Consider the following 13,823-nt stretch of genomic DNA (forward strand, 5'->3'; position numbering starts at 1 on the left):
AAACACTACCAGGTTTCTAATGATACAAAGTCTTACATGGCATAGCACATAAGGACCTTATTGGATGACACTTTCTTGAGACTAAAAGATTCTAAAGGATGCCTTAGTGTAACCTTGTCCCTTCTTAGAGAACATGATTCTTGTGTTTATTTTAAGTTCTCGGATAACAAAAAAAAAAAATGTAACAAACAATAAAATCAATGAAGAAAGTGAAAAGGGAAAGAGAGAGAGAAAAGAGAGAGAGAGAGAGAGAGGGGGGGAGCCCTTAAAATGTCAGTGGAAAGTCAGTGTCATCGTTTTGACTTCAGCTTTGTGACCGATGCCAGCAATGACCTCCTCTCTTGTGAAAAGCAAACCTCTACCTGGGACTGTCTGCAGCCGTCCACCCTGCTGCTGCAGAGTGGAACAGAGATAATTAAGCTCAAACTGAAGGGTAGGAGAGTCCATAAACACAGACGTCACTGTGTCACCATTTGCACTCATGCCAAGCAATATGTGGATGCTGATGAATTCAATTAGGCACACGCTCAAATGCGTTAGATGGCAGACGAATATGAAGCACGTACTGCAAAGCGACCGCTGCACTGTAATGAGCATTTGTGCCTGTGCTCTGTCTACGCCCTTCCATGTGTTCCCACCCAGAGCATTACACGAGGCGTATGGTGTTTTTCTTCAGCTTTCAGATTCTACATGTAACACGTCACTTTCAAAAAGTTATATTGATATATTGGAGGAAAAAAAACTAGGGAATGTTTTTCTGAGTTTGTTTAACCATCCATCATGAAGAAAGAATTTTTTTCCCGAGGCACAACTTCACCAACTACCAAGGTGCATGAAGAGTGAATAGGGTAGATACGAAATTGAGAAAAAGGTTAAAAAACATCATCAAGACAACCAATCAAAAACATCCACATATACATCCGTACATTGTAAATACAGTAAATTTATATCAGCCCGTGAGGCAAATGCAAAGGTGGGCTGCTTTTAGGTTTGTTAGTTAGACCAATGAGTGGAGGTGAGGGGCGTGTCCAGCAAAAGCAAGGAAGACACTATATGGTCAATAGGTTGGGCTTAAGGGGATGGTTTAAAGTTTGCATAAGAATCTTTTTGAATGTTCCAAACAGAAAGAGTAAGAGCAGGAAGACACAGTATAATACATTTCAAGGAAGCTGATGTCCCAAATGAAAAATACCAATGAATCCAAAATTAAATATTATTGCACACACGCCAGGCGGTGCTCAACCTAACTGCTTCTTTCTGTTTTTGCGTTGCAGATTACAACAGCAGTGATCAGAAGACGGCATGCCGAAGACATGAGCTCTATGTCAGCTTCAGAGAGTTGGGATGGCAGGTAGGCAACACATTGAGAGCTTTACTGATTGAGAGCTTCCTTATCAATGTTTACCGAAAGGTGGACACTGTGTAGTGATATTAAATGCAGACACAAGTGAAAGACACCAAAGATGAAATTTAGTTTAGTACAGAAGCTTAAATATTTGATTTTTGGTGCAAATCTATGATATGGATGACTGTGGATTTCTTGCAAGATCTTTTAATGTACGGTGAATGCAAGACAAAGAGAACGTTAAATGACAGATGCTTCCTGTATGTCTTCTTAAATCTGAAATACGTAGGATATCTTTAGGATAGTTTTTTAAACTGTTACCAACAATAGATGTCACACTTTTGTATTTGCTACTTCTTCTCCTATTCTTGTGATATTGAATGTTCCCTTCAGAGTTCCTTTTCTAATTAAACAGAAGTTGTTTACCTTTCTCACCAGAATGCAGCACTTCAGACTATTAAACATTTACAAAGCCATTTTCTGCAGCACTTCAAACTTGCCATTCTTTACTCAAGTGTTTGCTACTCTTCTTTTTCCCTGGCAGTGCTTTCTTATTGCAGCAGGTGCTGCTGACTCGTGCCACCTGTTGATCAGTGGAATAGTATGAAATATATCTTCATGCACTGAAATGAAATGGAAAATATTTCGATAGTGCAATAAGAGAAGGGTCCTCCCTTCTCTTATTGCACTATCAAAATATAAATATTTTTTAGAGAGGTACATTAGACTGTTACAAGAAAGCAAACGGAGAGTCAATGGCTGAATTCTCAAGCTTAATGACGACTGAGCAAGTCGCTCCTCTCTGGTGAATTCAGACAATTCAAACATGAAATCAAAAGTCCTCTCTGATGCATTCATGTCAGTGAGTTCTCCTCGTACTTGGTAAAACGTCAAGTGTTAAAAAGTACAAGCAGTGTTGAACGTTGTTTCACCTGTCAGGATGATATGAAAACCAATGATGCCAATGATGTGGCTAATAAATAAAGACATCCAGTAAAAGTATCTTAAAAGGTGTAGACACAAGTGTCAGACTGCGTACAGTATGTTTTTATGTGTTATAGTGAGTTTATGAACACAGACGGAAGCAGAACAGCGGAGTTGCGTACATCCTTCCTAACAAGCTGTGAGAGCTGTTAACGCTGCACTGACATCTAGAGGGAGACTGCCGGCTCCTTCTGTCTTTGTGTAGACAAAGAGAGACACAAACACACAAAGAAAAGGAGCTCGGCAGAAAAACAGAAAGAGAGAGAGAGAGAGAAAGAGAGAGACAGACAGAGAGAGAGAGAGAGAGAGAGAGAGAGCAAGAAAAGTGAGAAGAGAAAGACAGAGGCAGAGATTATTGACACAGACAGGAAGGTGCACTAGATAAAAACACAAAAACAAGTTAGAGAGAGGTAAAACATGCATTGAATTTGTCAGATAAAAAACAGCAACACAGCGAGCGGAAGGAAGGAAGGAAGGAGGAGAGGAGTATTGCCTCCCTGAGCGATTTCACAGGCAGAAGTATTGAGCAGGGATTTGTCCTCAGAGACGAGGTTAACACTGAATTTGCCAACACTAGTCAGGTGGGCTGGAACAAGATATGCCCTTCTGTTCCAAAACAGAGACGCACACTTTTAACTTTCTGATAAACAAGTGTGTAACTGTGAGTCAAGTTTATTCATTTGATCTCAAAGTAACATGGTGTCTGTTACATGCAGCTGTTCATGTTTACTCTCATGTTTATTTCCAAGGACTGGATCATTGCTCCTGAAGGTTACGCAGCCAACTACTGTGATGGAGAGTGCTCCTTCCCTCTTAATGCCCACATGAACGCCACCAACCACGCCATCGTACAGACACTGGTAAGACCGATCCACTGGATTTATCTTCACTTGTTTTATACCTTTTATCTCCCCTTCCTTTCCTTCCACATTTTCAAATATTGATTAAAAAGATCTGTTTTGGAATCATTTGAAAATGCTTCTTCGAGACTCTCTTGCATAAATGAAGACCAGTCAAGACCATCAACTTCTTTCTCCACATCATGACTGCGATTAGTTAGATGTACTTTATTGATCCCAAGCTGGGGAAAGTGGGGAAAAGATGAAATCTGTTTATTAGATTTAAATACCCCTTTCTAACAGAACAAATAACTTCAGTTGTGATATTTATGGTCTCGGTCTTGTCTCAGTCTCCCCCCTTCCTTGGTCTTTTTCTTCACTCAGTCTCGATCCCTAAATGTCTTGGTCTCGTTTTGGTCTCGGAGTGATTTGGTCTCGGTTAGTGTGGTCTTGACGTCTGTTTCTGATAGATACTCAAAGTATTTTCTTTGCTTTTCAGGTGCACCTGATGAACCCTGAGAATGTACCGAAGCCTTGCTGCGCCCCCACCAAGCTCCACGCCATCTCAGTGCTCTACTTTGACGACAACTCCAACGTCATTCTAAAGAAATACAAGAACATGGTGGTACGGGCCTGTGGCTGCCACTGACACAGACATCAAGGGCAGATAATGCTCGGCTGAAAGTTGGGTTGGCAAAGGGCTTCAACTGCACCAGTGACTCATGGGAGATGTTGACTCCACTAGACACAATCCTCAGCCTGCAAGGAATGTAAATCCTGGAAGCTCACCAACTAGTTCATATTCTGTCCAACAACATGAAAATCTTTCTTCTTACAGCTTGTAGTGGCCATTGCAAAAATGACACCCAATGAGTGTCTTTCATACTCAATTGTTGAGCCACCAGGTTGTCTCTGACCTTCTTGAGTGGCTTTGGATTGGAATCTTCATTTCATAGATGTGGAAGTGTGAATGAACTGCACCCTCTTCCTCACCCTGAGAGAGCGTGCAGAGCTGACCTGTCGTGGGACCTGTCCAAGCGCTGCTTTCTGTCCATTTTCCTTTGGCAAAAAAAAATAAATGTGGTGGATAAGTTCTCTGAAGAGGATGAGACATCTCCACAAAACTTCTCTACAATGCTCGACCCTGGAAGGTTCACTCAGCGGTATCACAGCACTGAAGCCAACTGTGGTCGACAAAAGGCTGCAGAAACTGACCAAAAATGTCCAAAATGTTTCATTTATGAAACATGGAAAACACAAACCCAGCCTTCTTTTGAGCGCAAATGTTCAATATGATCAAAAATGACCGATACGTGAGACTAGAGATTTATATTTCATTACTTTCTCTCCTCATGTATTTTCTTCTCAAGCCATATTTGCCCTCCTAAAATATAATACGGACTGAACCAAAGTGACCACAGGTTATTTTAGTAGCGCTCCAAATATCACCTCCGTGTCAATATTTGCTTGGCTCATGCTGAGCCGCGATTCACCAGGATGGTTCAACATGATGCATGTTGTGGCCGAACTGATGTTTTCCTCCAAAGAAGCGAAGAATACAGCCTTATCCCTCGGACATACCGCTAATGTCCCTTTCCATGTTGCTGCACTCGCAAAGTTAACAAACGCTTCCAACCCTGACAACCCATCAAGAGATTGTGGAAAAACATTAAGCGAGTCAAAAACAGCCAAAGAGCAGTTTCTGCACCGGCGTTCTGAAATTAGCTCTTTGCTTTTTCAAGAAAGTGATGTTGAGATTTGTGTCCAGTGGCAACGTCTTTCCAATTGAACATGTTACTGTGAGCTTTGAACGACATGGAGTGTGTTTTTTTAGAGACTATATTCTAATGAAAAAAGTATTACCAACAAGAATCAAAATACCTTTATGTGCCTAACCAATCATAAATTACAAAATATACCTCTGGTAAGCTGCTGTTTACATTTGTGATCATGTTAAGACTGTTGTTTTGTAAATACTTGTACATTCTCAGCTTATTTATTGCACCTTCTATTAAAAACGTTAAATCACATACCTTATTAACAGACAGATGCAAGAACAAGATGAAACTTATTTTTGGAAAATGTTTTATTATGAAATCTCATGTTACAATTTGCCATTATTCTTTCTTTTTGTACAAAATGCATGGGTAGTGCACAGCCCATGTCGAACAAGGAAAAAACAGGAAAGTAATACTTCTGTCACTGGAGTTCCTTAGACCATGTGCTATCCATAAAAAACTTTTACTGACAAAAAGTGCCCCGTCTCTGTTTTTGTTCCTCAGTGTGACCAGAGATCATGGAGCATACACTTTGCCATGTCCTGGGTCGAAGGTTATTTGCCATTGAATGGGCCTAACAGGTGAATGAGGTAACAGACAGACACGTAAGCTGGGAAGAACACAGTTTGTTAAGAAGACTGAAAATAAAACCAGAGTAACAATATAGAGTGGGTGTTTAGTTTCAGCCTTGTTAGGACTAGAAAAATGTCCAACCACAGAGGAGCTTAAAGTTCTCATGAAACCTACTTTTCACCAGAAAGATAAGAAGGGTGTCATCCAAACAAAGAGCTGTGAACCGCCTCCATTTGTTTGTGGAACATCCTAAACTTACACTTCTTTGTTTTAGCTTTAAATGACAGCTCTTCTCCTCTTTGTAGTTCTACACGCCTCTGAAAAGAGACCTGTAAAAAGTAGCACAAATTCACATTTTGAAAAACATCTGAAAAGGTCCAGAATAAAAAAAAACAAAAAAAAACTTTCCACACAGCTGTTTTGGACGAGCTGCATGTAAGAGGTGTTTCTGAATAAAACTAGAACGGTTAAAGAGAAGTAGTAAGTTGTCCAGAAAGGGAAATATTAGGCACACAGTCCAGGCCCAGGACCCTGAATATTCTAACGATGGTTGATTGTGAAACCCAGGAGTCAGAAAATGGATAAGAAACAAAATTGTGATGTTTAGTTTTTTTTTTATTTCAAAAAGCTGAAAAAAAAAAAAAAAAAAAAAAAAAAGTTGTGTTCACGTTCAGAGTCCTGTGATAACTATGATCTGGGAGGGCAGTTCCCTGAGAGTTAAGTCAGACAGACGGTTGCTGACGTGGATAAAAAGTACCCTCAACTTAACACTCACATTTGGCTGATAATCTCATGAATGACAGTACCCGAACATTAAATGTCTTATGATTAAACGACAGGTCCCATGTACAACATTTAGCATTTAAAAGAAGTGAAATGGCTACAGAAGTTTGTCAGAAACAAATCATTGTGAACAGCAGACCCCGTCGTCTAATGTCAACCTTTGAATAAGAAACAAGTGTGAGGAATTTCAGATCTGATTGATTTAGCAGTGCTTTTAAAGTGGTCGTCAGACAGATCACTTCCTTTACAGATCCAAACAAAAAGCAGTTTGGCTCGACTGCTGAAGAAATACATTCCCATCCAAAACACTCTACTGAAGCATTTAGTCCTGAAACAGCAGAGAACGCTCAGACTGCAGCAGTCTGTCATCGGCTCCTTTGTGAAGAGAACCCAAGTGGAGAGATAAAGAGAGAGGTTTGGCTACTGTAGGAGAGAGAGAGAGAGAGAGAGAGAGAGAGTGGTCTCCTACTGGCCGGTTGCGCAGTGTGGGCGAACAAAGTGGTGAAGATTGGAGCCGGGTTTTGTTTCGACCACTTCTACAGCTCGTCTCTGGCCTGCCTCATCACGAAGCCGTGCAGACTCTCCAGGTCCCGTCCTCCGTGATGCTCGTCACCCTGCACCCCGGCTCTGAACATGATCAAGGTCGGGTAGCCTCGAACCTGAGGAAGAGCGAACGACACAAAAAATTCTACTAACCTTTAAGGAAGCTACTCAGCCTAACTAATAAACTAAAGTAAGCGGACACATTTCTACAACAAAGACAACAAAGTAAATGCTAATAAAATTCTACTCCTCACTTTATGAACATCTGTGGTGAGTAACTCAGGTAGTTTAAGATCTAAAGATGGGACGGACTCAAAACACCGCTCTTTGTGATGCTTATATTTTATATTCAATCTTCAGCCTTTGATTTCCAGTTTTCAAATAAAACCAGATTTTATTTTGAAAGACTGCAAAGGGAACTTACTGGAGAAAATAAAAACAGTTAAAAGGAAAAAAAAATTGTTTGATGTCTGAGACATTTACGACTCTTATTCCACGTCCCAAAACAACATGGATGTTAAAAACACGAGTTTCAGAGAGAGTTTGTTTCCTCTGAGCTCAAACTCGACTGTTTTCTGAGTGCGCCTCACTTTACTGTGGCCTGCTGGGTTTGGTGGAACTGCTGTGAGCTACTGAACGGCCACTCAATCAATCTGACCGGACCCTGCGATGACACATCGGGAGCTGTGCGTGTCTAACATCTATATTGTTACATGGTGAAACCTCCATCATTATGACATCACACAGCTGACAGAAGAGCGCGTGTTTGAATCAGATATCAGAATATCGTGGTGCATGGCGCCCGGACACTTACAGAGTACTTGTTGCAGAGCGAGCGCTCTACGGTGCAGTCCACTTTGGCGACCTTGACGTCAGTGAGGCCGGGAAACTCCTTCTTGGAGAGGTCGTCCCACGTTGGAGCGAGGTTTTTACAGTGTCCACACCTACAGTTCACAGCAGGAAACAGAAGTGACATCACCGAGCGTGACAGGGAAACTGTGACGTCAGAGTTTGACCAGAGCACACGTAAACATCGACTTCCTTTAAAACACTTCTGAAGTTCGGTAAGAACTTTACGACAGGGATCTCAGTTCAGTTGTTTTACATTATTAAAGTCATGTGCTTCTATATTCTTCCATTAAATATCAAAGATGAATATCTGCTCTGTGAATTTTAGTTTCCTCTTGCTAACAATCTCACATGTATCTGTTTTGTCTTGCTTTGCATTTACAAGTTCAAATCACAACACTCGTCACTAAGCGGCTCGTGTGAGCAGAAGAGAGTTTTTCCTCTTTCCTGGTTATTCGTCCGTTTACGAGAAAAAAAAATTAAAAACGTGGTGCCGGTGTAAGAACAGCTTGCTGCGCTGTTAGGACTCTTCCATACGAATTAATAGAATCAGAGTGATTTTGTGGCGTCCTGTCAGGACACTGTCATTCAGCTAAGTCCTACATAGTAATGAAACAGCAGGTGGAGCAGGATTCATTGATTCTATTTCTACCTAACTGTTTGTTCTGTGTGTGAATCTTCTCGTTTAAAAATGACCATCTTACCATGGAGCGTAGAACTTGATAAAGGTGAAGCCTTTGGCTACGGCCTCATCAAAGTTGTTTTCTGTCAGGGTCAACACGCTCGACTGTAGAGAGGAAACAAACACTGACATTAAACTGAGCTTCCCGAGTAGCCGACACGTGAACAATATTGACTTCTCATCTACAGTGAGCCGAGCATTCCCAGTCCCCCGTCACGCCTACATTATGTCTTTAAAACAACATTTTAGGTAGTCAAAGCGATGAGCCATAACACTGCACTGTTTTGATATATTGTTCAGGATGATGTCATCAGCATGCGCCTCAAAAAGTTGACATCGGTAGGACAAACTAGCTGCAAATAATTGCTAGCTGAGAGACATAGTTGAGTTGGTGCCAGAGAGGTAACGATGTGCAATTAAAGATGGCCGCCGAATGTTTGTCCTGATCTAATGAAAAGAAGGTGCGTCTATCACACCTTTAATCCTGCTCATGCAAAACAGGGCTCTTCAGTAGTGTCATTCAGTAGTCATTCATAAGGCATCAGACCAGTTACACAAGTCTGCCGTTTAAAGCCTTCCCTGTGTCGGGCAGGGAAACTTCAACACGAGAAACACTACAGAAAGCTCGTCATCACTTGAATCCTCCTTTTAGATCTCTTGCCGTTCTCTTTTACACACGATCACGACATCGACAGGTTACCTCATCTTTGACTGGCTCATCAGCGGGGATCTCGTTGGGTTTTTGTTCGTCACTTGGTTCCTCCTCCCCGGTGGCTGCAGCCTTCAGCTGGTTGTCCACAAAGTCTTTGAAGGAGTCCAGGTCTCTTTTCCCTTTGTACTGTTCAGTCTACAGAGAGACACAGAGGTGACATAATGAGTTGCTGCCTGGTCCGTACTTCTTGAGGAAATTGTCCGAAGTCAGCTGCAGATCATTAAGAAGGGGCAGCCTTACCTTCTGTCCATTGTAGAAGAAGAGAAGTGTGGGATATCCCCGTACGCCATTATCAGAGCACGCCTCATAGTGCTGCGTACAGTCAACCTACATCGTGATAAATCAACGTGTTAATAAACTAAAAATGAAGCTTCAGCACAAACTCTGACCATGCACATTAGCTTAAGACATTTCTTTGATAACCAGGTGGGCAAATAAGACAGCGAGCTACTCCTATGACAGACGTCCTGTCCTTCAGGACGACCATCCTGGTACTTTAAAGTCACAGTATCAGAGGACAAAATCATGCACAACAGGAAAGCCCACACTATGGTCGTAACGATCAATAATCAATTCAAATCATAAAGACGACGAAGCTCACCTTTCCGATCTTAACGTCATCAGAGTGCTCAAAGGTGGTGGCCAGCTGCTCCCAGGTCGGGGCCATGGCTTTGCAGTGACCGCACCACGGGGCGAAGAATTTAACAAAATGGGCCCCTGAAAGCAAAAGCAAGAAAACAGTATCAGCAAAGGAACTTTCAGATAACAAGCATTACTATTAAATACAAAGAGGAAAGAAATAGGACTAAACCGTCAACAAGCATGAAGAGGGTCAGACGGAAACCTCAGAGTGTTTATCAATTTCTATACTGACATCTCGAGCGCACAATTCATCACCCCAGTGACACTGCTGTTTCTGATGTTATGGAGCAAAGTAAATAGATTCTACTGCACACTTTGCATGATAGGCCATAAAGAGACTATACACCTCTAATGCAGAGGTCAAACGACGTTAAACAATGTTTGCTGCAGCTGTGAGGCCGATGTGTAAAGGTGGGACCTTTAAAAACAGCTTATAAATTGTTTAAATTAATTTTAAAAAAACAGCCTATGTCATATCCTCAATTTTCATCTCCAAACAAGAAATCATTTACTTCTTTCAAAACCAAAATACTGTGGCTGTAGCCTTACAGCCGCTGTTTTAACAGAGATAATTATCCCGAGTTTATTTTTGTAGTTTTGGTCTGAAAACCCCGAGAGGGGAAGTGACAGGAGACGAGCGTGGTGCAGTTGGTGCGGGCTGACAGGCGCTCAGGTACTTGTGTTGAAATGTCAGTCCTGTCAGTCGAGGCAGTGAGGTGTTTCCATTCTCTAATGACGGATACAGAGAGGCTGAAAGTACGTTTAGAAACTGAAAGGACAAACTCGATGCATCTGTTGTTGGCAGGATGCAGCTGCATTAATACACAGGACTAAGTTAGCTCTCTATTTGACTAGGATACGTGGTCTTAGCATTTTCATCCAGCCAGTGTTCTCCTTCATCTTTACCTTTAGCTATGTGGGCCTTGAAGGTGGGAGCAGTGAGCTCATACATGCCATGTTTGGGCTCTGGGGCTTTAGGAGGCTCCTGTTCACTCTCAGGTTCCTGAAAGGAAGACAAGAAGAAACAATTATGAACATCCGTGTTTTTGTGTCTCTAAGTTATAGCTACACAACCCACTCACCGAGGGCTCCTCCTGAAGTGTCTTCAGCATCCAGGTCTCCAGAGACTGGAGGTCTCGGGGTCCCTGGTACTTAATTGCCTCCTGGTCTGGCTTGAACAACTTCAGCCTTGAACACAACAAGCAAAAGTTCAGACGAGGAGGACGGATCGTGACTTCTGACTCAAGAGTCACGAGAAAAGTTCACTCCAAACCGATGACCTAAGAATAAACATGCTGTTTTTAAACACACAAGTTCAATCATCATTACAAGCTCAGGAAACTAAACTATAAAGTTAGATTATTTCTGTCATTCATTAACGTGCAACTGCTGTGTTTGCAGGTACAGCCAACATTTAAGAAGACACGTGTCATTAAGACATAACCAGAGTATTTTACTGAATGCAGGTCAATGTGTCACTAGTCTGTCAATCAGTAACAACAAGGACTATGTGCTGCAGTAAATGCATTATTTTATTAGAGATGTCAAGGTTAATTGTTAAATTCAAAAATGGATGCGACATATACTTACGTGGGATAGCCTCTAACGCCGTGGTTATTAGAGCAAAACTTGGTGTCCTGCACGCAGTCAACTTTAACCACGTACACTGGTGGGTCATCCATGCTGTTGTACTTGTCTCCTAGTTCATTCCAAGCAGGTTGTAACCTCTGGCAATGGCCACACCTGGAGATAAACAAACAGCAACAACGGAACAGATGTCACAATGCACGTGTTCACAGAAACCCCTCAAAACAATCTTAGTTTCTCCACAGTCCCCTGTGGATCAAAAAGATAAAACTAAAGATAAAAATAAAACCAAGTAAAGGTGCTTCCTCTTCGACTTGCTCAAGATTTCTGCCTGTTAAAGTGAAGTTTTTTCTTACCACGCTACGACGGATTAAGCTGGGCTCTTGTAATATAGCAATAAGTAAGGTCCTCTACCTGCTTTTTGTAAACATAACGATGAGCATGGTCTTGTTACCTGCTCTTTTGTTAATACAGACAAAGAGTGAGGTCCTTTACCTGCTTTTTGTAAAGTGTCTTGAGATAACACCTGTTATGAATTGACGTTATACAAATAAAGATTGATTGACTGACTTCTCAGTAAGGCTTTGTAGTAGTTTCTGAACGTTAGACCTTTATTAATGGTATATTTTATACATAAATAAGAGTAACCTTCACTTTGTACATGTAGCGCCCTAATAAAATACAAATAAAGGAAACAAAGGACAATCATTAGGACAGGTCTATGTTATAAAGGTTTGATGTGAGAGTAATACATGTTAATAAAGGATGTGTTGAAAAGTTTAACTTCTGGTCTTATCTTCACACACACGTCTGTAAATATCTCTGTCCTTACTGTCTATCTTCAGCGTTCATTAGGTGATAGTTCACACACTTTGCTCACAAGAAACTTCAGGGCTCGTGAACCCCGTTTTTGGGACTGCTGACGTCATTCAATCAGTGCGTGCCACGTAAGCACGGCTCCTAAAATCTACAACTTTCATTCAGTTTTTTCTGCACAAACTGCGAATAAGATACGTGTGATTGGCGATTTAATGGTAAAAGATTAATCCAGAGTCCACCCGAAAAGCTGCCTATTTAACTTTTACACCTATCAAACATTGACCCCCGTGAACGTCTCCGCTAAACTGCAGCCGGCTTAACTCTTTGGCTATGCTAGTTAGCATCTGAGCTAATCACACAGGTAGACTCAAAGTGGAGCGGCTAGCTAGCCTGCTAGCTCCACTGCTATCTAGCTGGTTTGCTAATTTGCCGGTTAACTCCTCTCAAATGTCACGACTTTTTCCATTTGCTATTCCTGTGTATATGTAAGTTGATAGAGGTCAAAACAAAGCATTTTACCCAGCGTCCTCTAAAAAAACTTACCATGGGGCATAAAACATGACAAAGTGGGGAGCAGTGGGAACCGCCTCGTTGAACATCTCCACCGTGTACGAGTGCTTAGCATGCTCGTCTTCTTCTTCATCAGTATTGCAAAAGACAGCGGCAAACAGTAAGGATGAATAAATAAAACACAACAAAAAGTGTGTGCAGTTCAGGGCTGAAGCCATGTTGAGTCTGTGTCAGTGGGTGAACACTGGTGTCCCTGCCGGTGTGAAAAGACCGACTCTGCGCGTGCACCGTGCCGCGGGCACGCCCCTCTGGCTTCAGCTCAGAGTCTTGAGGTGTGTGGATGGGATACATGCATATGGAGACAGTTACTGCAACTGATTATGTAGACCTCTGTGAGTCTACAACCGTTTTACAACTCAGCCCAACCTGACAGGATCAAACTATGGAAGCGTATTTACTGAAAGGGGTTTTGCTGGGAGGTGAAAATGCCCAAATACTACAGTTTGGGAAATAAGATAGAAATGTTTTCTTTCCTCAATGGTTGATGCATCCATGTGGTTCTGCAAAATAGCTTATATAATAGCAGACTATACATGTTAAGGAGCAAGTGTAAGCTTAACTAATTACATGTGTTATTGAGGTTTAAAGGAAAGTAAGGCTAATCATTTAGTTAAATTACTGTTTTTGTATATACTCAAATAAATTGTCACAACATCCCAAATCCATAAAATAATTAAAGTTTCAGTCTATGTAAAACACCAAACTTTTAACCAGTTGCGATGCCACTTGAATGTAATAATTGTTGAAGCTAAGTTTTCATTCAATCTGCACCCTGGGTCTAACAATAAAGGTGATTTGTTCTTCTTCAACACTTGACTGGATTTGATTCTTGAGTCGAGACCATAAAGTAAAGAACTAGTTGTTTATTCTGAAATAGAGATTGGACCATTGTTTTAAAGCAACCTTTTGACCTTACAAACAATAAACAGTCATGCATCATCTAATGTGATAAAGTCAACATTTCAAAGGTGAAATATCACTTCCAGTGTTTGTAAATGGTCTGTGGTCTTGAGCTTGTATTGCGCTTCTGACTACTTTAAGCAGTTTTACACCGCAGGTCATTCCTACCCATTCACCCATTTAAAGTTTCCATCAAGTAATCCCATTCATACACATT

The 13,823-nt window shown here is 41.4% G+C and overlaps 2 protein-coding genes across 2 annotated transcripts in view; one reads left to right on the forward strand and one right to left on the reverse strand.

Annotated features, from left to right (window-relative positions):
• The window catches only part of bmp6 (bone morphogenetic protein 6), a 48,473-nt gene extending 42,456 nt beyond the window's left edge, over nt 1–6,017 (forward strand). Inside the window, exons 5-7 of the mRNA XM_079361041.1 lie at nt 1,275–1,351; nt 3,079–3,189; nt 3,668–6,017. Coding sequence (XP_079217167.1) covers nt 1,275–1,351; nt 3,079–3,189; nt 3,668–3,817 — 338 coding nt within the window. The 3' untranslated portion in view covers nt 3,818–6,017. The remainder of the gene's footprint in view (nt 1–1,274; nt 1,352–3,078; nt 3,190–3,667) is intronic.
• A 139-nt stretch (nt 6,018–6,156) lies between these two features.
• On the reverse strand, nt 6,157–12,982 carry txndc5 (thioredoxin domain containing 5). Its single transcript, XM_079361042.1, has 10 exons — nt 12,680–12,982; nt 11,321–11,473; nt 10,813–10,918; nt 10,637–10,733; nt 9,690–9,805; nt 9,329–9,415; nt 9,077–9,223; nt 8,399–8,481; nt 7,660–7,789; nt 6,157–6,961 (listed from the first exon to the last, which is right to left on the reverse strand). Exons 1-10 carry the CDS (start codon nt 12,862–12,864, stop codon nt 6,839–6,841), a joined length of 1,227 nt encoding a protein of 408 aa, XP_079217168.1. The 5' UTR covers nt 12,865–12,982; the 3' UTR covers nt 6,157–6,838.
• Nucleotides 12,983–13,823: the final 841 nt, after the last annotated feature.

The sequence above is a fragment of the Symphodus melops genome, assembly GCF_947650265.1.
Source record: "Symphodus melops genome assembly, chromosome: 14".
Lineage (NCBI taxonomy): Eukaryota > Metazoa > Chordata > Actinopteri > Labriformes > Labridae > Symphodus > Symphodus melops.

What these genes read in the sequence shown, in the direction of transcription:
- txndc5 (XM_079361042.1), bottom strand. Translation starts at nt 12,864, where the DNA reads ATGGCTTCAGCCCTGAACTGCACACACTTTTTGTTGTGTTTTATTTAT. An exon ending in GTCATGTTTTATGCCCCATG is followed by an intron (nt 11,474 to 12,679) that starts GTAAGTTTTTTT and finishes GTTTATCTCCAG; the next exon opens with GTGTGGCCATTGCCAGAGGT. An exon ending in CGCTCTGCAACAAGTACTCT is followed by an intron (nt 6,962 to 7,659) that starts GTAAGTGTCCGG and finishes GCTCTTCCTCAG; the next exon opens with GTTCGAGGCTACCCGACCTT.